Below are 27,998 nucleotides of genomic sequence, written 5' to 3' on the forward strand. Positions count from 1 at the left end.
CGGTGCGGCCATGACGGCGCCGTGACGCTGAAGGGTGCTTGGGGCGCCCTTTCAGTGGTGCCGGAAGGAGCTCTGAAAAGGAGCTCCTTTTCGCCCCATGCATCGCTGGCACAGCCTTTAAACGGCCGCACCAGCGATGTGGAAGAGAAAGAGGCTGAGTGGCCCCAAGGACACCCCTTTCCAGGCCGCGGGGAAGCAGCATTTTGCCACTTCCCCGAGGCCTGGAGAAGCGGCAGATCAGGGCCTCTGGGGCTGCCGTTCTGGCCACTCAGGCCCTGATCCATCGGGGAAAGGGGCGGTCTGTATCCCGCCAATATTACAGATTATTCTGGGACTGAGAGTGTGTGACTCACCCAAGCTCACCCAGTGGGTTTCCATGGCTAATTGAGGAATAAGACCTCAATCTCCAAAGTTCAATGCTCCAATGTTCAATGCTCAAACCACTACACCATACTGGCTTTATATGTATATGTATACATATATGTCTATGTATGTGTTGTGTCTATATCTTTATTTCTATTTCTACTTCTGTCTATCTAGTCCAATGGCTCCCAAATTTTGGTCCTACAGGTATTTGGCCCTCAGATCCCAGAGGCCACTGCTAGTTTGTTTAATAGTCAGAGATTCTGGGAACTGAAGACCAAAACATCTGAAGGACCAAAGCTTGGGAATTACTGATCAAGACATTATAGCTATGAGTACTATATAATCGATTTAGCTACTATAGGATGACCTAATTTATTTTAAGCCAGTGACTGGCAACTTGACAAAAAGTACTTAATAAATCAATACAGTCACCAAAAATGTGCCTAATGCTAAGACAGTGCTTTTCAATACTGCCCTCTGAATATATACACCAGTGCACCGTATTAACATTATTCCACTTTAATCCCATGTTGTGCATAGTCCAAGTAAATGTCAAAGACAGCTAGATCATATGTAGGAAGCACACATTATGAAGAACAGAACACTGTTTATTCTCTGTGCTGTTAAGTGGCAATTTGATCTTTGCATTGAAATTGTAATTATACACCACAAATTCTGTGTTCTGATCACAAAAGATGAAGATGTTTACTTTATTAATGAAAATGTTTATTTAATGCAACAGTTTTTGTTTACAATACAACATAAGAATTATTTTTCAAAAAAGAATTAGTGGTATATGGTGGTGCCACCATCACTAAATATGCCATTCCAGATTCATACAAAAGTCTCCAGGACACAGAAAAGGACAAAATCAGAATATGATGGGGTAACTAAGATCTTAGAAGGGGAAATGAGAACCACAACTTCCAGAATTCTGGATGTTTTAGTCTAAAATGTCTCTGATCATTAAGAATATGTGAGGCTAAAGCATAAACTTTGTTCTGAGAGCTGATTCAGAGATTATTTTTGTAATAGAAGAAGAAACCTCATCATTCATCCATTTGTTATTTCATGTGCAACAGCTTGGATCCTGAAGATATAGAAACAGCAAACATGCTATGAAGCTGACTGAAGAAATGGTCCTATGCTTAACTTTGGATATTCTAAATAAGCAGCAGGACAAGGCAACCTAGATTGTGCTTTCTTTCTTTATGCTCTCCACTTCATTCTCCTGCCTGAATAAAGACATGAACGCTGGCACAAAAAACTGCTTTTCCTTTCCTCTACTCTTGCAAAGCAATTGTATGCTCACACTAAATTCTCATTCAGTGAGAAAGTTCTGTTTTGCTTCTCAAGTTAAAATTAGTTAGAAAATACAGCTACATGACGCAAAGACACTGCTGTCTTATTTCCTTCATCTGCCACTAAAACAGATGTTCAAGACAACATGGTATTTACATTTCACCATCATTATTACCATATCTCAACATTTCTATCACACCTTTCATCCCCAAAGAACTCAAAACATATGATCGGTATACAAACAGATCACTTAATCCAGCACTAAAACGTATCTGTGACAGCTGCTTAACGACATTCAAACATTCTGCAATGACAGAACATACAGCTGAGTTCCATTTAAAATAATATCACGTATAATGTCTTTCCTTGGCTACAGAAGCTGTTCTCCATCTTTCTATTTTTTAAAATGTACAGCTGATCATTTCAGATTCAAGGACATACTGTGGCCTGAAAATAACATTTTTTCCTTTTAAAAAACCCACAATAAATAGATAAATAAATAACATGTATATAAAAAAAAATCATTAAATTAAAGCCAAACGTATATGTCTGAAGAACTTATTTACAGCAATTAGATATGGTTATCTAAACTTACAGGCTGGATTCAAGTAAGTTAGGTGTGGGAGAGACCGCCCAAATGCACCATGTTGGTGCCAATTTTAGGATTAGGGACCATGCGGCAACTGCCACCAGAGTGATGTAAGCACCGCACAGCATCCATACAGTGTCCGCATGGTGCTTATGTCACAAGAGCGCCATTGACGTAAAAGGAACTCAGTTTTTCAGGGTTCTTTTTCCTCTGGAAGGAAGCCGCACAGTTTGGTGGCTGAAGCTTCCCTCGAGAGGGAATTAGGCCACTGGCAGGCCACCCTTTTGGGGTGGTCTGTCCCGTGCCATAGTCTCAATTAAGTCCCATCAAAATTAATAGACCTTAAGTCACATCTAACTAACCATTTATTTCAATGGGTGCAGTTTCCTTAGTCTGGATTCAGCCTCTAACACCAAGGCCCGAAGGAGACAGGCCAAATAAAGTGCCTTCTGGGCACTTTGGGGGCACGGCTTTTAAATGGCACATGCCACTGAAGCAGCTGGAAGCTGCTCTGGGACTGGCTAATGTGGCCCAAATCCAGTTTGAATAGGAGCGGCAAAAAACTGCTCCTGTAGGTGGCCCATTTGGGACCATGGCAGTGTCTGGCTTTGGGACCGCTATGGAGCAGTCACAGCTGGAGCAGCTCCAGATTGCTCCATCTGGCCCATCTGCTTCACTTGCAAGTCTAAGATATTAAAAAACAAACACTCTGCTAATAATAAATAATTTTAAAGAGGTTGTTGATAAATGTAGTGGTATGTCCTGGTGGCGCATGTGGTTAAATCCCAGTACTGCAGCCACAACATTGTAAGTTCGATCTTAGAGGGGGGCTCCAAGGTTGATTAAGCCTTCCATCCTTTCGTTGGTCAGTAAAATGAGTACCCATCTTGTTGGGAGCAATTGGCTTACACATTGTAAACTGCCTAGTGAGTGCTGAGATTACCGATAAGCGGTATAGAAATGCATATGCTATTGCTATGAATGCTAATTCCTCTTGTTTTGATTGATTTATTGTTTGTTTGTTGCCTCAGGGACAGAATGTATACTATCAAACAACCACTGATATCCAGTAAACCCCTTTCCAATTATCCCAATTCAGCAGGAACTGTCGTGATTAATCCCCTGACCCATTTTCTGTATTTCTGTATTTCTCTCTTCTCCCCACTTTCCTGCTTTACCCTCAGCTTAATTCAGTTGAGATAGCCTGTGCTCATTTAACACAGGGCGGTGGCAGTGGTGGGGGTAAAGCACAGAGTCTTGCCCTTTCCAGTATGCTTAGGCAAATGCAAACTGCTGCAGCCTCTTTTAGCTTGTGCACTCGTCCTCATTAATAATTTTGACAGCTTGACAAACCTCTGGTGTTGAATGGCCACACAAGCCCCGATTTTAAACTGTAGAATGTTGGGGAGTATGTATTAATGGGCAGAAACACTGTAGTTTACTGTCCCATTTCCTCCCACTCCATCCCTCCTAGTTTCCTTTGCCTACTGATAAACCATCCCCAAGGGTTAGATATTTGACTCGACAGAATGGTGAGCAATGCAGCAGAGGAGAATGTAGTTGAAAGGGGAATCTATGAAAAACCAGAACACCATCCTGCATGAGACCACATTAGGTGTCTTGAGCTGAAAGTGGGGTCCCTCTGAATCTATGGCCCGTTACAGATGGTCGAGAAGCGGCAGTCTGCCGCCGCCGCCGGTTGCAGCATCCAGGAACCGCAACAGCCAAACGGCGCGGTTCCCGGACACTGCAGAGAAGGAGCGTGAAAACTGCGCTCCTTCCTGGGCCCACGGGGCATGATGTGCGGACGCACAGCGTCCGCTACGTCAAGATGGCGGTAGCTGTGTGGAACGGCTGCCGCCATTTGTTACAGACTCAGTCTGTGGTAGGGTTAGGGGCGTCTGGAAGAGACGCCCCTTTCTAACCCTAGCACGGACTGAGTCCGTCCTAGGGTGCCTGTGTGTAACGGGCCTTAGTCACAATACTTCCAGCTGCAAACCTGTGAATGAAGACATGCAGATGAATTGGAAACCCAACTCCCATGCATACATTCAATATCCTAAGGGCAGCTGACAGTTTCCCTCTTCAGACACACCATGTGCTTAGATAAACCAGCATTTCATGCTCTTTTTCAGCAATCTGCACTCTATCACTTGCAGAAATGATTGTTGAGGACTATTTAACAGTAATATTACTCCCCTTGCTTTGTAGCTATAAACTAAGTAAAAAATATGTAAGGCAGATTTGAGGTTAGTCCGTTTTCACAGGCAGTTTCCTACAGATTAGGAAAGTTTTTTTTTTTTAGCTTGACACTGTGCTAATTTGGTAGCAGAGTTTGCATATTTAAATAAGACTTAACCCCTTCTTTCTTTGTCTCTTTGCAAATGGAGCCTTTTATCTTGGGTGGGTACCATAATACTGCTTGTTCCTCTGGGATAATGGGTTTAATGAATCATAAAATGCATGCTTTTACTTATAGTAAAAGGCTGCATTTCCTTGCTCGTTGAGCTGAGCAAAGTCTGTGGCAAAAACACACCAAGTGAACAATGAAAACAATGCTTAAAACAAGCCCCTAGATGGCAGGATGGGACTATGCAGCATCACACACCCATGGTACCATTTCATTAGTGGCACAGGCAATGTACTCTAAAAATAACATATTTTGAATAGAGTAGATGAAGGATTAGTCACAAATAATTAGAATACTGCAACTTGCTATTTGATCCTTGTCATCAAGAGATTGTCTGTAGTGCTGGTATTTTATTTTTCATTCCTACTGCTCCGGGCTTGTTTATTTGGCCACACGTTGTCCATCAATGCTCTAGGCAGTATGATACAAGCTTCACAATGTACTGATCAGCTAGAAAAGTTAAAGAAAGATTTCATATCTCCTAGAGCTTCCTCTCCATATAAATATATTGTTCTGGCTACAGCAATTCCTTTCTTACTTTAGCCTCTCAAATGGCAGAAGGATGCTTCTTTGAAGTTCCCAATGATGGAGTATTCAAGCATCAATCAGTTATACACATGCTTAGCTTCAGCAGTAGAACTGAGTGCCTAGACTTGTTTTTGCCCTCTTAACCCAGTAACACATCTGTTCAGTAGTAATTTGAAAATCTCCTTTGTCATTCCTCCAACTCCTTGCTATCAAAAGAATTAATTTGTATTGAATCTTCTATACTTACACCACTGACATGCTTATTAGTAAAAACTTATATATGTTTACACACTGGAGGACACTTCTTCCATTCTTAGAAGAACAGCAGGCAAAATCCTATCAATATGTAATTATATGTTCTTACACATTGATAAGATTCATTTTGGCTATATATGAATCCATTCACATCATTTGTCATCCTAAACCAATTCTTGTCCAAACTAACTTAACACTCTGATCTTTTCACATGTAGGACCAGAGGTTGCTGAACAAGAGGTGAACAAGACCTTTTGATCCATCATTCTCATATGCTGGAGTGTGAATATGTAAACAACAACAAAGCAGTTTTCTCTAGCAGGTAGATTCTGCAGCTCTATAGAAATGCAAAGTCCCACAGGAATTATCCAAGATAACCAGCAAGCGGATTCAACCTGAAAATGCTAGAATTCTATATTCATGTAGAGAAGAAGGCTTGTAACAACAGTGAATCAACTTGACTTGTGGCTGTGTGTGTTATTTTGATCTGTGGCTAACATTTAGTTTTCATGGGAGGCTGTAGCTGTCTATAATAAGTTATGCTGTGTTTTAAACAAATAAGATTACATATATTCCTTAGTATCGTTTCTCAGAAACTTTTCTAAATATTTTCTCACCAGATTTAGTATTATGGTTGCTTTTAGCTAGACTACTGCTGTTACCACTCTAGGTGCACCTGTGAGACACAACTATGAGACAAAATGTGTTCCCGTGGCCCACTTCAAAAAAACCAAACATTAGGTGTGCACCCCACAAAGAAGTTAGTATCGAAAAATATATCATGTAAGACAAAACACAAAATATTCTCCCCAAAATGGATGAATATCAGGAAACCTAGACAAGGAGAAACCTACATAGTGAAAAACCTTAGAGTTTGAGACTACCGTAGGTACTCGACTATAAGTTGACTTCATGTATAAGTTGAGGGCAGGTTTTGTGGCCAAAAATATGGATTTTGATATGACCCATTGATAAGTCGAGGATAATAAAGGGGATGTAATATAGGATCTAAAGGATGAAGCAAAGGAAAAAGATACCAAAGAACTTATAGAATTCCAGCAGGCATCATTGTTTGTGCTCACACTAAAGGCTGAGAGAGTAGAGGGGGCTCAGTGCTTCCAGGACAGATTGTACTCTTATCTTTCACCAGGGGATGGTTCCTTTTTAAATAAGAGTTAAAGTATACTACTTACTTTGATTTAGGGATAAGTTGACTCAGGTTTTTTGGGGTCAATTTTTGACCAAAATTTCTGGACTTATACATGAGTATATACAGTAATTAGGCATGAAAACACACATGGAGTTTTAGTGCAGTATTTTCAGCACATAAAATAACATTTCTACACAGCATATGCTAGGCTTTTTGGAAAGAAAATCTGCAGCTGTTCTTTGTACAGAGAAAGCTCTAGACTTAGAAAATTCTTCACAGAAAATGATGTTTCTGTGCAGGAAACTTGTTTTCTATGTATAAAATACAGTTTGGCACCAAAAAGTCCCCCCCCCCACACGTGTGTGTGTGTGTGTGTGCGCGCCCAGAATAAGTCCCAAAATGCAAATAATCATCAAATACTGTGCATTTTCTGATGCCTGTTTTGCAATACAAAGGAAAATGGTAAAGATACTCATTCTTGCCTGTGAGAATGAAATTTACATCGATTTACATCCTTAATTCACATAGGGATGCACGAAGAATCACAGAGAAGTCATTGTTGCTAAGTTTATGGTTTGGAAATCAAACTATTGCCCTGCCCATTTTCTTAATGGAAGCAGTTCTGAAGCTGCATCACCGTCATTGCATTCAATTTTGAAGTTCATGAAAAAGATGCTCTCTTTGTAAATCTTCCATCAGTATTATTAAGGAACATGAATAAAAGCCATTAATTAGCAACGATTTTGAGACAGTGGGAATTTTGCCAGAGCTGAGGTGTTTTGTCTTGTACACTCATAAAATTAGTTGCTTGAGGGTTATAGCAAGGCTTTGTGACAGAATCATGATAAAATCACTGTGTCCTCATACACCAATTGTAACTCTGCAGGGGAATAATGATAGTTGGCCAACAGGGGCTCACTATCCTTAGTCAGTATTGGCAGCTTTTCTAATTACTCTTTTCCAACTGCTCAATTATTTGTTGTATCTTCCTAATGTATCACCAGCTTTTTATTTATTCATGCACATTTTAATTAAGAAATCAAAGTCTAATTTTAAAAAAAATGGTGAGCAATATTTTCCCATCAGATACTATTTATTGTAACACTCGATAAAATATGTCAGTGAATTGCTTATTGTCAACTAATTGAATTCTAAAGGAAATATGCACACAGTATGATTTGGCAACCTACTACAACTCTCAGAACACACACACCAAAATAAGTATCACACTCCTGTAGGCAAAGCATCTACCAATCAGAAGACTAGAGTGCACCCACGCCTTAATTCTGCATCACATCCTAGATCACACTAACTATGATTCAAATTATAATATATTATTTCCTTAAGAATCCAAAGAAGATCAAGGCCCTTCTTGAGACAGGAAAGCATGCAAGAGCCAGAATATTTGTTTCTTGCCACATGAGCTACCTATACAACTGTGGCACATGATGAGCATCTAAAATAGGTCACATCTGGAAGGTCATATCTGGAGGAACATTTAGGAACTTTTAAGAACATATGTCTAACAATTGCCTTTCAGAAGGTTATACCATGAAATGTTTTGTTCCAGGGTTAGACATTTCATTGACCTTTCCAAATGCCCTGTACTACTTCAATTTCTACTGTACAAGCCAAGGATGAAAATACTTGCCATGAGTCAACATCTGTGTTCCTTGACCAATCTCTTGCTTCTTACTTAATGCAGTAGTGGGTGATATGAATAAAGGCCAACAGAATAACCCTTTGGTAGAGGAAGTTCTAAGTCTAGACTTGGCCATGCTCAGAAAGATATCAGTTCACATGCCAGGCCATGTATGAATCTGCCCTGCAAACTCCTATCTATCTTGGCCTTTTACCCCAGATACATTACTCTTGAAATTACACTGTATTGACTGAAGGCCTGAACAGACAGGCCAAAATAAAGGTGCTTCAGGTCACTTTGGAGGTATGCTGTTTAAATGACGCATGCGTTCTGAGAGGCTGAAAGCCGCACCAAAGCTACGCTCCAGTCCTAATGACTGGAGCACAGCCTTGGTGCAGCTTCTGGTCTCTTAAGATGTGTGTGTCATTTAAACAGCATACCTCCAAAGTGACCTGAAGCAATTTATTTTGGCCTGTCTGTTCAGGCCCTCAGTTAGACTCAGATGATCATGAAACAAACTTAAATCGCATCCTAGATCACTTCAGCCAAATAAAACATGAGAAACACTTCACAGTTCTTCTGAGGAGATCCTGAACCAAGCAATGCCTTCTCCCACACAACATTAATATTTTCCTTGACTTACGGTTAAGAAGCAGGCTGGCATTGGTTGTGCCTAGTTTGTTGGCAGCGACACATGTATAGTTGCCGAAATGCTCCTCTGTCACATTGTTGAAATTTAAAAATGATCTTGAACTATAGCTTTTAATAGTAATCCCTTGTTGTCCATTGATCAGTCTAAAAGAAAGAGAAAATACTCTGTTAAAAGCCACAGGCAAAGTTATTTGCATTGTTTTTCTTACTTTACTATATAGATGTATAGCCACAGTATCTACCAAAGTAGGAAGGTGTGTGATTTAATACAACCAAGGAACAACTGTAACACTGTATTATTATTAATTTTCTGTTTTGTCAATGACTGTATGTTAACACAGGATTTTTCATCAATGTAAACAACTGTGTCTGTGCTTGCATTACACAGTGACATTTTTGCCTCTTGAGGCATCCAATCACAAGCAGTAAGGTAATCTACATACAAGTATGGTTGGTCAGCTGGGGGGATGATGAGGGAGGAGAAAGTGCCTGGTAAATAGCAATGCCTTCCATGAACTATACATGAACTGTATGATACAGTAACAATTTCCTGGACAAAATTAGGACCATTAATTGTCCAGGCAGGTAGTGAAGAGAAAAAAATGGAATCAGGAAATGTCAACGATAAACAGCTGAGGAAGCATTCAGAATGAGTCAATATAGAGGAAGAAACAAACAAATACTTAGCAAGCAGACCTAGGGCAGAAGTAATAAGGAGAAACTCTTAAGTCTAAACCAGTAGTTTCCTCCCGCTTTCTTTTCTTGGGCTAATGAAGCAGAGAATAATAAAGCTAAAAGGAGGCAGGTAAGCTCAAGAGGATTCAGGTGAGCTTGCACTACAAAGCAAGGCTGGGTTGACACAGTACCTTCATTATCAAGTAATTGGATGCATAAGGAATGGCGTCTGTTAATCAAGACTGGAAATGAAGAACTCTTTATATACTCTGTTTCTATGTTACAGTGAATGTGCTGGGGGTTAATGTGGCACTAAATATGTTGTCTCTGCTATTGGTTTTTATGTATTCAGCTGACCATTTGAACAGAACTTACTAGTATGTCTTTATTGCCTAAGAGCTTTTTCTGGACAGCAAATTCTTGCAAAGACCACACAAAGGAATCTATGGAAGGCAATGACTAAAGTCTATATGTCAGTCCAGAATAGATCTTGGCAAAATACTCTTTAGGACTGAAGCTTCTGGAATTCTGCAGCCAACTTGTTACTGGCTGGGGGATTCTGGAAGTTGCAGTCAAAAAAAGTAACATTTCCAACCTTTGGTCCAAAATACTGTATATTAGCTCTTAACCGTCTCCCTCATCTTACAAATCTGTTAATTTCATATTACATTTCAGATGTATTACTTGCACAAGCTCAATGACAGTTTTGTACAGGCAACAAGTTTCTCCCATCTCTAAAATGTAAGATGGGGTTGCACATGCTCAAAAGATTCATTGAGCCTTAAAATGTGACCCACTATACCAACATTAACATCAGAACATGTCAGTCTTGCATAACAGCTCTTGTAGGTGACCATCACTGACTTTTCCACCTCTCTAGTGCCATTACACTTTAAATTAATTAGTGAATGTATATCTAAACATCTTCTCTCACACACATTCAAAATAGCAAGTACTTTTACTCCTTACAGAGATTCTAGATAGATAACAACCTTTTTGTTTATACTTTTCATAATGGATTTTTGTACATCAAAATGACTTTGTCTCCATGCTACAAAATGCTCAGATTTTCATGGTAAATGGACAGTTTATGAGAAGTGAACAGCAAAGCCTATTCATAAAAGGAAAGCAGCCAAATGGTCCATTTTAATTCCTTTAAAAATGTAATGTTTCACTCCTGTGATTCATGCATACTTTAGGGAAATGCCCATTACCACCAATGAAGTTTATATCTGAACTGAAAATAACATATTTTTCTGCACAATATATGATATGGACTCTAAGAGGAGTGCAGTCTTCTACATATTTATTGGACAGTGGAATTCTCCATCATCCCATAAAGTCTTGAATCTTACTGTTAGTTTGAACTAGAGTAGTCCTATTGAATAAATGGAATTGACATGCATCATTCAAAATTTAATGGGTCTATCTTATTTGGCATTAACAAATAGGAATCAGACCAAAGTATGTGCAATGTTACTGCCTAAAAAGGGGAGCACTTGTTTGAGTAAGATGTTAGCACATATATTTTTCACAGAAAATGAAGAACTCTTCCTCATTCTGTTTGGCTAGAGGGGAAATGTGCATGAGTCATAAAAAACCCATACTTTTGAATTAACTAGTAAATTAACACATTAAATGTAAAAAATAAAAATATATTAGAATTTTCTAGCAATGTGGTCTTAGTTGACCTGCTTAATTCTGAAGTTAATTCCATGTAGGATGGAAAGAATATTTGAAAATGTTTACAAAATAGACAAAAATATGTTTTCTTTAAAGTGTTGAGAAATCCTGACAAGAAAAATTCTGAACCGATGAGAATCTTTGCAGTTGGGGACTTATTCTGCGCAAAATTTGTACATGGTGGTTTTGAATGGAAAACAGCATTTTCTGCATAGGAAACAGCTTTAGTGTGCTTTAGTGAATTAAATTCTATGATTTAATGTATTAAATAATTTTAAAACATTAGAATGGGTGGATTTTTTTTCTGGTAGATTCTGTAAATCAAGAAGGCTGAAGAAAAATAATTACTAAGGCTAGGTGAAATGTGCCATGTGGCTATGTTGCTAGAATGCAGAAACCAGTGGAGAATAGCTGTAAAGAGGTAAAACTGGCAACCAATTGAAAACAAATGACCTCCTTTCTCCAATCCTCCTTATGTTTTTCCCACCCACTCCTTGATTCAGTAGGCTACACACTTAGAAATGGGTTGGAGCTATTAGTTTGGGACCCAAAGATTCATTTACCAAACCCTACTGTCTTCTTATGTCTACCTAGAGTTAAATCCCTTTGAACTCCTTTGTAATCTCCATTGTGTTTATTATATTTTACACAAGGCCAAGCCTTGTATAATTATATGGAATTTTTCCCTCATACCCAACCTACTTCTGAGTAAACTTGGTGAGGGCATGGTTTTAAATAAATGAATCTTTTAGCTCCAAAGTAAAAGCACCACTCTCACCAAACCCTTTTGGTTTTTCATTTCCACTTGGTTTCCCCCTCTCTCCTTCCTTTCCCCCATTCTGCATTTGCCTACCCACTTCACTGTATCACACACTTTGAGAGGTTTGGTAAGATTGGTGCTTGGAGCCGAAAGGTATATACAGTGCACCCATGCCATATGTGGGCACACTATATGTGAATTTCAGCTTATGATAAAGCTGTGGTGCAATACAGTGAATGGTGCCACTGTGCCTGAGCCCCATTATATTCAATGGGTCTTGAGCATATGCATTATTTGCCTTTCGCAGGGGGGTGGGTCTGGAATGGATCCCCCGTGTAAGGCAAGGGTCCACTGTATATTAAATTTACACCTTCCCTTTTAAAGCATCTCTTATGAGTATTCATTGAGCTAAATAAGAATTAAAAAGTGTCCTACCACTCATCTTTGCAAATGAGGTTGAGGGAAGCGGAGAGCACACAATGATTCAGTTGTGCAGGACAAACGTTCTACATATGCTCAGAGGGACTAAAAACAATTCTGACTATGAATCTTTACTCTTGATCCATTGATTGATCTTTGTAGTTAATCAGTTAATGGACTGGATCAATGTTCTCTAGCTGAAATTACCACAGCATTCTTTGCTAATTTTTAACAGAGGAATGAGAGTCATGTGGTCCACCAAATGAGGTTGGACTCTCAGTATCCCTACTCAGCATAGCCAATGATAGGTAACTGTTTATTATCCTTTAATAAACAAGGCATTACAAAAGCCATGAATGTTGATGAGGATGGAAGTAGGTAGAACAGAGAGGAGAGATAGAGATCATTCAGAAAACTTAATTGAACAGGTTGCAAGATGATATCCCTTACTGAAGGATACCCTTCACAATCTGACAGTTTCTAGAAGTGTCAAAGTCCCACCATCTCCATGCAAAAATTATATTATGGGCTTCATCTCTTTTAAAAGAGAAAACAAGCCTTTTGAAGGCATCAATCACAAAACAAGGCACCTAGGGTTAATGGCGAGCCTCTGTGCTATTCCATGTAAATCCCCTGGTTGGCCCTTTTAAGTAACATCTAAAACAATGAGTCAATTAGTGATAACATAACTAATTAAACAAATTCAATTCTTAGTCTTGGAAGAAATGAATTAATCCACCAGTATCCAATACTGAACATTATCAAATTATCAAAGTTGAAATATTATCAAATTATCAAAGTCACTTTCTCCTATGAGCGAGCAATGGCTTTATAAGCCAAAGTGGAGCAATATTATCTTTAAGGTTAAGATTCTGCTTTAGTGGCTCCACATACTTCACTTATGCCACTCTCCATGCTTCTATTTGTAGTTAACTTTCATGTGACTGAAAATAGAAAGCTTAAGCTGACATGTGCTTGCTTAGAATTGTGCCCACAGAAATACTTAAAATATAAGAGTAATATTATGGCGCACACAAAAAGCTTTGAGTTGAAGCAGAAATGTCAATTCTTTTCCCAGCTTAAGAGAAAAACAGTGGCCAAGTTGGCTGGGGGACTGTGAAAGCTGGAGTCCCCCCCCCCCCCCAAAAGAAGACTTCTTAAGATCTGGCTTGATATAGCAATTAATGTGTTAACAACTGAAGGAATAAATTATTATTGGTGGATCTGCCTATTGATGTAGGCAAGATTTCCACATTATACACCAAACCATCTATTATGGATTGATGCAGAAGACATACTCCACCACCCTCTTGTTTCTTCTTGGCATTTCTTGATGTTATGTTAGATCTATAATTTGCCTTTACTGTCTATGGAAAGGGCTTCTGCTGCACGTGGACAGATTCTGATCCACTAGAGGAGCTGATTTCTTTCTTTTCTTTTTTTTGCAGGACTCATGACCATTGAAATTTACATCTAAAGGTTAGGAGACCTTCTGGAATAGCGTGGGAAGTGGTACAGGAGGCAGGCAAAGAACAAACATGCATAGAACTCTGCTTAATTGGTGTGACTGTCAGTAGAAGAAAATGCTGGTTACATTTCATTTTAAATACAACATATTTTGTCTATTCCATCACTTATTTGGGCCCTGGTTTCACGTTCAGGAGAAGAGTGAGCTGTATCTACCTAAACCCAATATAACAGGTGCAGAGTATAAACACAAAGAGGCTGAGTGCATAACCCATCCATCCTGCTAGTATTTCTATTACTCTTCATCCTTAGAGGGCAACTTTCTAAAGTTGATAGCTTCCTGTTTATGTAGACACTCTATTGTCATTCAGGGTACTGGAAAATCAGCCTACTGGGTTGCTTGGAGAGGCTCCATGCACAAAGATGATTCCTCTTCAGAAAGGTGCCAAGTGAAAAGAGATGAAAATGCATAATGGGGTGGGATGACTGTACAATCACCCAACTCCATGTTTATTCTACTCAGATTGAATAGTATTTAATACAATCAACAATCAACACCATAAGGTTGCGCTTTATGCTAATGATGTATAGATTTTTTTTTATCACACCCAGAATTATAATTTCTGCCTCTAAAAAGGACAATTGAGTCCTTTGGTAGTTATTCAAGTCTAAAAATTAACTTTAACAAATCCACATTAATGGCTCTAAACACTTCATGCCAACAGAAAAAATCCTGTTAGGACCTAATGGGCTTGCAACTTTGTCCCTCAGATTTTTTCTATTTGGGAATAATCATTACAAAAGACACACAGTAGCTCATACCTCAAAATTATAACCTAGTAGACACATGGATGCTATCTAAATCTAAAGAATGGAAGGGTTTACATCTTTCCATCCTTGGCAGGATTGCATTAGTCAAGATATTCATGATCCCTTGACTCTTTTTTTCTGTTTCAGACAGTTTCATTGACTCCTCCCCCATCTAGTTTCAAGAAATGGCAAAAATTAATTGATCAATTTATTTTCAATAAAAAGAGACCCAGATTTCCCAAATCCACTAAACACATCACTTCCAAGAATGGTGGTCTGGCAATCCCTGATATTGCACTATATTTCCAGGCTTTCCAACTCAGCAAGACTATTCCAGATGGATAAATCTAAAAGTTTATAATATGAAGGCCACTCAATTTACTTGCCTCTACACCAAAACCTCAAAACAGAAACTTAGTAGGTTATTGAAGCCATTTTTATCTAGCATAAAAACTTTCCTACAACAAACTAACATTACCTGACTTCAGGTACACCAAATTGCTTCCTTTGTATCACACCTGGTCTCAGCAGGAGAATCTCCACATCCACAATCCTTTTTTGAAAACTTTTGTTTGAACTCCATACTAAAGGGATGGCGGCAGTTATCTACAAACATTTCCTGGAACACACATATGGGAAAGCCCAATATATGCACTCATTTTGGCAAGGAGAATTGAAAACCTCAGGTTCAGACAGTGCATGGGTTCAGATTTAGTCTTCACCTCCATATAAATCCCATTCAGCATCTGTGAGGGAGAATACTTTGAAAACCATCCATAGATGGTATCTTACACCTGTATCACTGTCTAAAATGGTTAAAAATGCTCTCTCCAGACTGTTGGCGTGGTTGTCAATCTAGAGGCTCTTATATGCATACGTGGACAGAATGTCCTAAACTGAGAAAATTCTGGGATGCAGTTATCTATCAAATTTCATGAATCACTGATCCAACCATACATTTCTGTCCAATTTTGCTTTTGCTTTCTATGGCCTGGTCCAGATGGGCTAAATGCGCCGTGCTGGCGGCATACTAAGGTTAAGGGACCGTGCAGCAACTGCACGGTCCCTAACCCTAGAATGTCACAGCGCCATCACAATGGGGGTGCCCTGAGTGCATTGGTGCACTCAGACATCACAAGCATTGCACAAAAAGAACCCGCTTTTCATGGGCTCTTTTTTCTCCGCAGGGAAGCTGTGCAGTTTGGCGGCTGCGGCTTCCCTGCAGGGAAAAAACCACCACCAGCAGTCCTCCCTTTTTGGGAGGTCTGTACCGGGCCTATATTTGTTAAAGGTAATTCTAACTTATCATGGGCTATGCAGAACAAGGCTGCTGGAATTTGCACTCCAGAGGTTGCTGGACTGCAAATTCCAGCAGCCTTGTTCTGCATGGCCCATGATAAGGAAATCAGGAAGTGTCAGTCTAACAAATACTGTATCTGGAGAGCCACATAATTTCAGTCCCTTGCAAAGAAGAAGTTATACAGCAGCAAATGGAAACCATCTTGTATTATCCAAGAAATTTGTTATAGCGACATATGTGACCAGATTCAGATGTTCAGAAAGCATAGTTAAATATGAAAATACTTAGCTATGCTTGATTACTCAGAGAATTGCTTATATTTCATGCTGAAAGCAGAACTCTTGCTTATATAAACAAGTTACCATTTAATTTTGATATATGATGGCAGCATGCCATAAATCTAAGAGAGAGGTACAATTTTTCTTAGCATTCAGTCTCAAAATACATATCTATCATTATTAATGGTATAGCTGTATATTGATGATTTAATATTTTACATTTAATTAATGTTCCTATTCTTGTAATTTAATCACAACACAGTTCTGCATATAAAATAGGTTTTAGAAGAGTCCTGTTTTCACAAATCAGTAGACTATATGCTAGTATTCCTTTTCAAAATTCTGAAATGTAAAATATTGCTGTATCAACCAAAGATGAAAAATGGCACCTTTAAAATTTTTACAGAACAGCCCTGTACATGCCTACAACAAAGTAAGTCCCATTAAATTCAGTGGTGCTTAAGCTCAAGGAAGTGGGTACAAGGTAGCAGCCATGTGTTTCAATGATTCTTTCCTATAATGTCTGCCTCATTTAATCTACTTCTACTAAGTATGTGATTTGCTCTTAGAATTTAACTTCACGTTCATCATTTTCAAGTGTTTCAATGTTGTATGATTAATTTGGACAAAAGGTCAGAAACTCTCAATGTGTTTTCACTCCTACAGCACACCAACCAATCAAGAAAAATAAATAGACAAAAAAAGTTACAGGAATCTGAATCAATATCAAAATGATAAATGCACAAACACAAAGTACAAGCTATACACTAGTAGCAAGCCATGAGTTCATGAATAATGATGAGGCCAGCACAATCATGAATGTTGAATGGCGATGGCGTTTGACTTGGATTGGTTGAATAACACTTTTCACATTTGTTGCAAAATGTGCTTCTATAGGCCAATGACACATGAATGGTGGGAATATATTCAAGATTATTGAATCATATTGTAATACAGAATTTCAAGGTGATTCATGCAATAGAACTATACAATATGTAGAAGCAGCTGTAGGGCTATTGTCTCAATGGAGACTTGGTAGGTAAATGTTTAGGGTATATTCCATTGCTTTATTGGCCAGAATCTGCTGGTGGAAGGAAGCTGTCAGTACTAGAGAAATCTCCTTCCTTCCAACATATGCAACTCCTGTGCTGCCACAATGGGGCACACACTTTCTCTCTCTCCTCAAAATTGTGCTGCGAGAGCAGGTATTGAAAGTTTCCTGGGTTTGCATAGGCAGGAGGGATCTTATGTTGTCAGCACAAGGTCCTGTTTTAAACCAGCACAAGGGATCTACTCTAATTTAGACTAACAAATAGAATTTAGGACCCTATTCTACTTCTCTATGTAGTTTTCCTTGTGACTGTTAAGTCACTATGGCCAAAATCTGTAATCTAATGTTATGGTGGGACTAGAGCAGCAGTGTGGCAGAACTTCTTTTTCTTCCTCTCTTCCTTTCCACCTTTAGAGCTGCCCGAAAAGCAGTTTGACAGGGTTCCCTGACTGAGTGGAGCACGTTTTGGGGTGCATAAGGAGTGGGGTGGGAATCATGAATGCTCTCTCCTGCTTTCCCTGGACTCTGCTGTCTCACCAGTGAACCTCCTACCTCTGTACTCTAAAATTCTTCTCCATCTGCATATCTGCAAGATTGCTCATGCTATATAACCAAGTACAGTATACTCACAGATATTTATCTCAAGGTTAAACTATAAAAATGTCCAAGCCTTTAACTATACTTGATTTCAATTCATCCCAGCCTCTGTGTTCTTGAATAGATCATCTATGAGAAATTACGAACAGTAAAACCAGTGTATATGAAATATCATGAGTAGAACACACATGCATCACTTTTTTGAAATCCAAAATTGTAATGGGAAAATGTACAGCTCTTAAGCTGCCAATGGACATATTCCTTATTTGCACTGAGGTACTGCCATGCCGCATGACTCTCACTCCAGAGATAATAGATATGACCAAGCTAGAGGACAGCGTGCATCAGCTTCCAGCCCCAAGGAATATCTATCTTTAGGCTAATATTTGAATATATTAATAATATTATAATATGTTAGGCCATTATAACAATTTTAGTCTCTCTAATGCTATTTGAAATATACAATCCTTTTGTTTCATATATTTTGATAGAAATAATATTTTAGTGTCAAACACTTGGGATAGATATCTCATGAAGCCATTTGCAAGAACATAATTTTGGATTTCTGCTAAATGATGTGCTGTACAAATTACAGATGCAAGACTAAGTTTATGTTGAATATTTAAGATGCAAGATATTGTCTTTGCTTTGTTAATACAGTAGGCTACTAGTATCTGCTGTGGTTTGGTTCCAAGATCCACGTGGATATCAAAATTGGTGGATGCTCAAGTTCCACATAATACAGTGGTGTAGTAAAATGAGGTTCCTTATATAAAATTGTACAATCAAGTTTGCTTTTTTTGAATTTATATTTTTTAAAAGTATTTTCAAGAGGCGGATGACTGAATCTGTGGATACAGAATTTGTGGGATTCAAAGCTCTGAGTGTATTAACAGCATCAAAAGACATCCATTCACCACTGTAGCATTTTGCACTGCAATAAAATGAAGAATTAGGTTTGGGAAACTCTCCAAACATCTCATAAATGATATTTTATGTGGTATAATTGGATATAGCAAAACCACCTCTGAGTATTCCTTGCCTAAAAACCCATACGGAATTCATGAAGTTGGCATATGTCATCAGGTGACTTGAAGGTGTGTGTGCACACATACACACAGACACAAACGCACACCAACACACACAATTGGCTGACAACAGCACAGCTCATGACGAACTCCATTATCTGATGATGAAACAAGCAAACAACCACAAACCAAATTCTTATTAAAATGTTGTGTATGTTGTGTTTTGTTTTTAATAATTTGTTGCCCTTTATGCAGACCCCAGAGCAATGCAGTCATGTGTAAGAATGAAAGCAGATGTCCTGTGCAAACTTACCTCCTTTCTCCTTTATACCATTCAAAAGCTGGGGAAGGAACACCTGCACTCTCGCATCTTATGAATCCAGGCCCCCCAAGCATCACTCCACTGGATTTTATTTCCTGAATTGTTGGGGAAACTGTAAGGAAACAAAAATATTTGTTATTGAAAATAAAAGCCATGTAAAACAAGCTTCCCAGCTTTATATTTCTTTGCTCAAATAGCCAGAATTATTGAAAAACACTTAAATAAAAATAATAGTAATCCTGCACATCTGCTTCTCTCTATCCAAAATACTTTGCATATATTATCTTGTTGCTCTCTTTGGGAATCCTTTGATTCTCCAAACAAGACATTAACTGCCCACATGTCTTACCTGGATGAGGTTGATGGCTCCTAGATGGTAAAACCCTGCCTTACAATAAGACTGTAAAGTGGATCAGTGTTAATATTCTCATATTGAAAAGAAGGGGAGCTTAGATATCTTAAAAATTCTAGTGTAGACCCTCATATAGAAAGTCACCTAAACAACATAGAGAAAAATGCTGCTATTAAAGGTAAAAGCACTGGGACTCAGGGAATTTAGCAGTGCCGTTGTTTTACCTGTACCTTGGATCAAATATTGGCCAGATCACAGCCTGCAGTCAAGAAATCAGAAGATGACAAGGAATGGGAAGGGTAGCTATGCAAGAACTAAATAAGATCTTAACATGCAAAGATATACAACTAAATACTAAAGTTAGAATCATCCAAGCCATTGTATTCTCCATCGCTGTGTAGAGATGTAAGAGCTGGACAGAGAAGAAAGCAGATAGGAAGAAAATTAATTCATTTGAGGTGGGGTGCTGGACAAGAGTGCTGAGGATACTATGGACAGCTAAAAAGACAAACAAATGAACAAATGAAGCCTGAACTCTCCCTGGGAGCCAATATGATTAAACTGTGGTTGTTGTACTTTGGTCACATCATGAAAAGCCATAAGTCAATAAAGAAAACAATAATGCTAGGAAAGGTAGAAGGTAGTAGAAGCAGAGGAAGACCACATCTCAGATGGCTAGATTCAATCAGGGACGTCACAAGCCTGAGCCTGCAGGACCTAAGCAGAGTAATGGGGGGGGGGGGGGCTTCGACATGTCTTATCCACTGGGTCGCCATGAGTTGGAGCAGCTTGAAGGCAATCAACAACAACAATCCTTTCACCACAAGGGTGAGCATTTGTGCCCCTCTAGATGTTTTTGGATGGAAGTTCCCATAAGTTCCCTCACCACTGCTTATGTGGGCTACTGCTAAATGGAACGGTAGGCTAAGAACATCTGAGACTCAAAGTGTCCACCCTGTTTTACAGATACACAAGTGACAACACTACTGAAAACACAATTTCATGGGAAATGTTACTTATAACTGAAGGATAAGGCACCCAATGACATCAGTCATTTCTGCCAATTTCACAAGACGAGGGCTAGGAATCATGCAGCTCTTCAGATGTACTGGACTGCAAAGTCTACCAGCCATAGACAGCACAGGAAATGGTAAGGAATGCTGGATGTTGCAGTTCAACAGCATCTGGAGAGCCCAGTGATCCTTAGGCCTGCCTTATAAGTATCAGCAGACATGAAATGATGGGGGAAACTTGTTTCTAAATGTTTCTAAATTCTTTGTGGAAAAATAATTTATGTGCACTGCAAAATATTATATGAGCAGGACTTAACTAATAAATAAAATTGATTTTTGGAGCTACATTCCAGCTGATCTAATGTTGCTACAGATGTGTGAACTTATGACTCATCATAATTCTCATTCTTTCATAATGAAACCCATCTTTCTGCTTGTCATGTAAAGAGGCGATAATCTTTTATGACTCCAACTGTAGCCAAAGAAGGAAACCAGTCAGTTTTGTCACACTTTTTATGGGTGTACTGGAACAGTACCAAGTAAATTATCTGCAAACATTTTAAGAATGTGTAAACAGCAAGAAGAACTAGCAATAAATATTTTTCCAGTAGGCTGATAATAATCAGTGACTACTTGTGGGTCGATGCAGGCAGAGTTTAATCAAGTAGAACTTCATCAAAGAGTGTTAAAAGAACTGATATCTTGATTTCTAGAAGGCCTTTGACAAGGCCCCTTGTGATATCTTTGCAAAAAAATTGTAAAATGTGGGCTAGACAATGCTCCTGTGAAATGGATTTGTACAGTAGTTAGTTGATTGACCAAACCCAAAGGATGCTCGCCAATGGCTCTTCTTCATCCTAGAGAGAAGTGACTAGTTGGGTGCCACAGGCTTCTGTCCTGGGTTCAGTGCTATTCAGCATCTTTTATCAATAACACGGATGATGGAATAGGGGGCATGCTTATCAAATTTGCAGATTACACCAAATTAGAAGTAGCCAATGCCCTAGAAGACAGGCTCAGAATTCAAAAATGCCTTTAACAGATTAGAGAGCTGGACTAACAACATTAATTTCGACAGGGAGAAATGAAAGGTACTACACTTAGGAGTTGATCAGACAGGGAAAATTGGAAGTTTAAACTAGTCAGAAACTGTGGTTATGCACAACTGGCTTTCAGATGATGCTGTGTGCAAACCATTTGGAATCCAAACAGAAAGTGACATGAATCAGGAAATAGTCATTTTTGGGAAAATAACTTGTTTTCATTTCCATTTCATTCACAAATTCGCTTTCGTTGCACAATTACTGTAATGAGAAAGGTATTTTCAGGATTCTCCCTGTTTTTGTGCTTGTTGATAGATTTCCCATGGTTCTTTGCTGCTTTGTTGTACTGAGAGGGACAAGAGGGATGCAGCCTTTAATGCTTCAGCCAGGTTCATAAAGGAAGAGCAGGCAGGCAGGCAGGCAGGTGCATGCATGCATGCGTGCATGCGTGCGTGCGTGCGCGCGCACACACACACACACAGAATTTGCTTTTCTCCCTCACAGGGCTTGTATCCTCCTCCTCCAGCCTTCCCCATTAGCCTCTGAACAGCTGGTGAGGGAAGGCAGGGAGAGCAAGAGAGAGGACATTTAGGAATTTGTCCTGTACAGGAAGAAGAAATGGAGAATATGTCCTGGAAAAGGAGGGCATCTGGTCAACCCAGCATGTAAACCTGTTTGCTGATTAATTGGCATTTTTCATAAAGCCTCCTCAAATGCTGGGGGCACGCCCTTTCAGCTCTTTGCTGGTTGGAGGTAGATATGCTCTCTTCATCCTCTTCCATGACTGAAAGCTCTGTTGCCAGGAGGCTTGGTTGCTGAGCCTCCTGGGAGACCACAGACACTGCTTGAGCTTCCTGGGAGACCACAGGCTCTGCTTGAGCTTTCTTGGAAACCACAGACTCTGCTTGAGCTGGCAGGACAGAGCTAGGGTCCAGCTCAGCTTCAAGCTCATGCTCAAACTGGAACTCCAACTCAGCCCCCTCATCCTCTGAGTCCTCAGCCACGCTCGGCATGGCAGAAAGGGACCTAGGAATCTGAGTATACCACAAACTAAACATGGGTCAACAGTGTGATGCAGCAGCTAAAAAGCCAATATGATCCAAGGTTGTATCTATATGAGTGTAGTGTCTAGATTGAAGGTAGTTAGCGTGCTACTGTATTCTGTTTTGGTTAGATATCACCTAGAACACCGTGTATAGTTCTGGGCACAACAATTCAAGAGGGATAGTGACAAGCTGGAGCATGTCTAGAGGAGGACAGCCAAAATGGTGAAAGGTCTGGAAACCATGCCCTATGAGGAGCAGCTTAGGGAGCTGGGTATGTTTATCCTGGAGAATAGGAGGTTGAGGGGTGACATGATAACTATGTTTACATATTTGAAGAGACGCCATATTGAGGATGGGGCAAGTTCGTTTACTGCTGCTTCAGATACTCATAGGCTGTACACACTGGCATTATATACTGGCCTCGGGGCAGAGTGGGGTCATGGCATCCACATGACACACACCTCAACGCTGCCCTCATGCTGTCACACTGATTGGTCCACATGATTGTTTTTGAGGTAGTCACCAATAACTCTAAACACACCTCCTATTTTAATATCCATATCACTGGTGTAGTGTACATGCATGTGTACACACACAAATACAACCATCATATTTTCACTTTCAGAGAGTTTTAACAACCCCACCCCCTTTTTTTGCTCCAAGAGAAAGTGATTTATACTTGTCCTGAAATCTCTCAGGAATTAGAAAGTCACCACAGGCTCTGTTCTTCTCCATTATCTAACCAATATGTTCTTGAAAATACAAGATGTCTTAGTTTCTCAATCTACATGATAGGAACACTGTTGATTAGTGCATAATCATAACATAAATGCACAAAAGAAAAGTTTGACCATTCTCCCCATTTGAATCAATCATGCCTTCTGAACATCTATAGGACTTTAAATAAATGGAAACCCAGTCACTGAAGTGTATTATAGTTATGTCTGTAGTGCTAAGTTGCAAAATAGCTAATTTGTTTCTAAAAGAAAATGATGGCCCTTGATGGTCTTTTTAAAGGTAACCCCCATTTATTCTGGCAATTACTCCTAGCCCTTGAAAAAATCTGTTTTCTCTACAGCTTGATATTTCAACATTCTTGTCTACTTAAAAACAGAAAATGAAAGAAAAACAGAAGGAAGGAAGGAAGGAAGGAAGGAAGGAGAGAGAGAGAGAGAGAGATCTCAAACTTTAAGTCCAGTCCTATTTACAAGCATGAATTGATGGACTTTGATTTAGAAATCTTCCTAAAGTTATACCATATATTTCACTTGGAGTTTATATTGACACTATAGCCTCGCACTTTTGTATCTTTACCAATGTACATGACTTCCACAACATTATCTTGGCTTGTCCTATACCTTTATAAATGCTGTAGTGTCTCATGGGATAAATCTAATTTCAAACTGTACATTGGATTACACTATCATTCTGAAAAGTCCATGTAGTTCATAAATAACAGATCTATTTTGAAAATGTGGTAGAAATTACCAGGATTTTATGATGCAGAACTGTTTGCGGGTTGGGAAGAGCTAATATTGACTATTTACTTTAATGGCGAGTCATCAAAACTCACATGCTAAATTACTTTAGGAGCACTGCTAAATTTCTGAGTAGATTACTGGTAATGTACCAGGCTAGCAATCTGGGACCCCTACTGCTTCCACTGGTATGGAAGACTTGGAATAATTCTAGATGAAATTGCACCTGAGAGTATCTGATGCTTAGTGGTTATTTTTTACTTGTTTCCAAAAAAGAATGAAAGGAAGGAAGGAAGGAAGGAAAAATGTAAAAATACTGGCTGAGTTCTGACATGTTTTTTTTAACAAGTAGTTTTTTGATGGATAGTGTAAACAATGAAGTTGTGTTACTCTCTTTTTGCTGAAGTTAAGATGCACAACTTCTTTATGGCAGTAGTGCTCCTGTTCCTTCTTTAGGGCTGAAGGGCGGGGTATAAATACCATAACAAACAAACAAACAAACAAACAAATAAATGAAACCTCTATGAGAAGCAGGCAAACAACTTACTACTCTACTTCACATGCTAAATTTTTGTTCATAAGGCAGTATCACTAGAAAGAAGAGCAATACAACAAATATGGGGGACAGCACTCACTGCAAGAAAGAGTCATTGTGAAATAAAGCAGCAACATATAAGCATCATATAATAGATTCACAGTGCAGTGGGTGGTCCCCTGACATTTTCCCCCCTTACAGGCAAGGTCCAAGTAGAGTTTTCAAGTTAAGCTTTGTTAAATAGATATTTGCCACTGAGGCTAGGATAGTCTGATGTGAAGGGCAGTTGATAAAGGGGTTTTAGGTACCCAAGATAGGGACAAGGAAAGTTCTTGATTAAAGTATTTTGTAATATCTTGTAGGAGATATAGGGTCGAAACGGACTGCCCCAAAGGGGTGGCTTCCATTTCTGAAAGCAGACTGAGGCCATGGCAACCACATGCTGTGGCCCCAATCCGCCTTTAAGCCAGCTAAAAAAGGAATGGCAAAGAGCCGCTCCTTTTTGGGCTGGCAAAAAGGCAGCTTTTCCCACTCACCACAGCCCATAGGCGGCTTTAAGTTGCTCCGGCGGCATGCAGCATGTAAATGCCACACCACTGGAGAGCCCAGAAGCTAGCACATGTCTGCACAGGTGGCTTGAAGATTCTGTGCATTGAAGATTCTTGCTTCTGTGCATCTTTGGGGCATGCGTCGTCTCTAAGCCATGCTCCCAAACCAGCTGGAAGCTGGCTTTTTATGCAAGTCTGTTTGACCTCCTGGTGCTTGGTGACAAGTGAAGTCATAGATAAACAGAAGGGTTAAAGATACAGAAGTTAGATAAAGGTTCTGTGAGAACTCAGACTGTAAATGAACATTTATAAGGCTATAAAGAAACAATTACAAAGCAAAAGAAACTGTTAACCCACGTAACCATTAAAGTATTTATACACCGTTTCAATCTTGAATGCCATTCACTAAGAAAGATACTGCATTTAACCTGATTTGTTAGCTGCCCTGATTGTTCTCAGAGGGGCAGGATACAAATAAATATTATTATTATTATTATTATTATTATTATTATTATTTCTCATCAGCATCATTTTTCTTTGCTTCTGATTTCCTAAACCAGACTGAATTTTCCTAATTTAAATGAGCTGTTAGAGTACTATGACACACATTTGTATGCTATTCAGGATCACTGACAGCACACCTAGAAAAGCTCTAAAAACTATTTGGATCCACTCCTAGAGCAAGGCCATTATACTATTATTGTTAGAATATATCTGCACTAAGCCAGGAGGAATCAGACCTTTAAATATGCTGGCAAAAGATGATTTAAATTTTACTAAATCCAAGTAGCAATTATAATCCTTCTAATGCTCTTGGCAAATTTCCTGTGAGGCCATTAGAAATGTTCTAATTGATATTAATATTCTTCTCTGGAAACAAATAAAGTAAGTAATACTACATCATTTCAAACATTTTATTTTTTAACCATATAATCAAGACTGCTTTCAAGCTGGCTTTTTACTACTGTTAATTATCAGAACTACAGCAACACCCAGTAAGATCTGACGTGAAATACAATATTTTCATTTGTTTTTTTACTAACAGACCTTCACCAGCACCAGAAAGCCATACCATAGTATTACATTGTTTTTTAAACAATATTTAAACCATGACATTAATCAAATATAGAGTTTTAAAACTGAATGACTTGATGTTTTAAAAAAGTATGAAAAGCAATTAGAAAACAAAAAGAAAAATGAGAGGAAATAGATTATTTTAAATATAAAATACAAATTGATTGCGAAGACTACAGCAACAGAAGGAAATTGTAATGAAACAAAGCATCAAACAAGTACAGTGCTTAAGATTATGATTATGCTACACTCAACAGCTATTTAAGTTTCTTGTTGGGATCACAGACTATCTTGTAGGCTTTTAAGTGTGTGTGAATCCATTTGGGGTTATGGTGTTTGGGAAGTGAACCCTGCTTCTGTGACATTTGCCAAAATGAAATCATGCCCATCTCTCAAAACAGACATTTTACCCTGGAAAGGGTAGCAAATCCATAATGTTCTTGTATGCTGGTCCCTGTGACTCAAATAGTAGCTTTGGGAGACATTTTAATTTAGAAAACAACTCAAGGGAAATAAATTTAAACTTCAACATCTTATTGCAGCACTCTCAGATTGAAGCAACGAAGCTCTCAAAAGGAAGGAAATAATATTTGAAAACTTGTGGGGAAAAATGAGAGGGGCTTCTTTCGTGTCTGGAAACCTGACAAGAAGAATCCGCCTCAAGCCCCTTTCTCATTCGCCCACATCCAGACAAACCCCTTTCCTGGACATACAGTGGCTAGCGGCAGGGCAGACAAATAAGAGGAACTACTGCCAGTACAGCTTCCACACCTATATTGGTGTGCACTGCCTGTGATGGGCAATCCTCCTCAAGTCACTACATGGCTATGTAGGTGGAAGGGAGCTTTAGGAAGTAATTCTTCAAATATTTACCATCAGCTTGTCTGTGGAAGATGACATTTCTCATTTAGCTGGCCACCCTACCCCCTCTAGCCATGTATGTGGCTGTATGTATGGGATATTGGAACTGAGTGATGAGGATCACTTGTCACTGGCTATGATAGCCGTCAACGAGTTAACATTCTTGTTTTCTGCTACCTTTGTCTTCTTCTGCCAGCCAGTACATGGTCATGTTGGTGGGATAGGTTGGGGAACAGTAATCAACTCAGCCTCATCCAGTACTGGCTAGCTGTTGTTGGATGGACTTCCTCATTTGACTGCCCATCTCCTCCCTCCAGGTGATCATGTGGCTATGAGGGTGGAAGAGCCCTCCAGGTGACCGTGTGGCTATGACGGTGGAAGAGGACAAGGGAGCCAAGCAAGGAAAGTCACATCACCATCTCTGATAGCCAGCAATGAACAAGCTCCTTGTATGGTCATGTGGGCAAGTGGGGGTTGGGGGGGGTGGAGCTGAACAAGCAGCTTGCTCATTGCTGGATATCAGGGATGGTGATGTGATTTTCCTTGCTTGGCTCCATTGAGAGACAGTGTTTGACCTAGGCTTGTATGGTACAAATTGTGATAGCTTTCAATGGAGATAAATGGTTGAAAAAATGTTGGGAAAACTTAAGAGTGTTGGGGAAACCTAAGAGAATAATCTTATACTGACAAGAACTTTTGCTGTTCAGGGCTTGTTCTGAACAAAACTCACCTGTGCAGAAAACAGCATTTTCTGTGTCGAAATG

The 27,998-nt window shown here is 39.2% G+C and overlaps 1 protein-coding gene across 2 annotated transcripts in view; it reads right to left on the reverse strand.

The window, feature by feature from the left end:
* The window catches only part of NEGR1 (neuronal growth regulator 1), a 684,663-nt gene that overhangs the window by 119,274 nt on the left and 537,391 nt on the right, over positions 1-27,998 (reverse strand). For both annotated transcript variants that reach the window (XM_089515440.1, XM_089515441.1), the window contains exons 5-6: positions 19,276-19,396; positions 8,886-9,037 (exon numbers count right to left, since the gene is read on the reverse strand). In XM_089515440.1, coding sequence (XP_089371566.1) covers positions 8,886-9,037; positions 19,276-19,396 — 273 coding nt within the window. The remainder of the gene's footprint in view (positions 1-8,885; positions 9,038-19,275; positions 19,397-27,998) is intronic.

The sequence above is a fragment of the Sceloporus occidentalis genome, unplaced genomic scaffold, assembly GCF_023333645.1.
Source record: "Sceloporus occidentalis isolate IW3139 unplaced genomic scaffold, rSceOcc1.0.p SCAF_3, whole genome shotgun sequence".
Classification (NCBI taxonomy): Eukaryota; Metazoa; Chordata; class Lepidosauria; order Squamata; family Phrynosomatidae; genus Sceloporus; species Sceloporus occidentalis.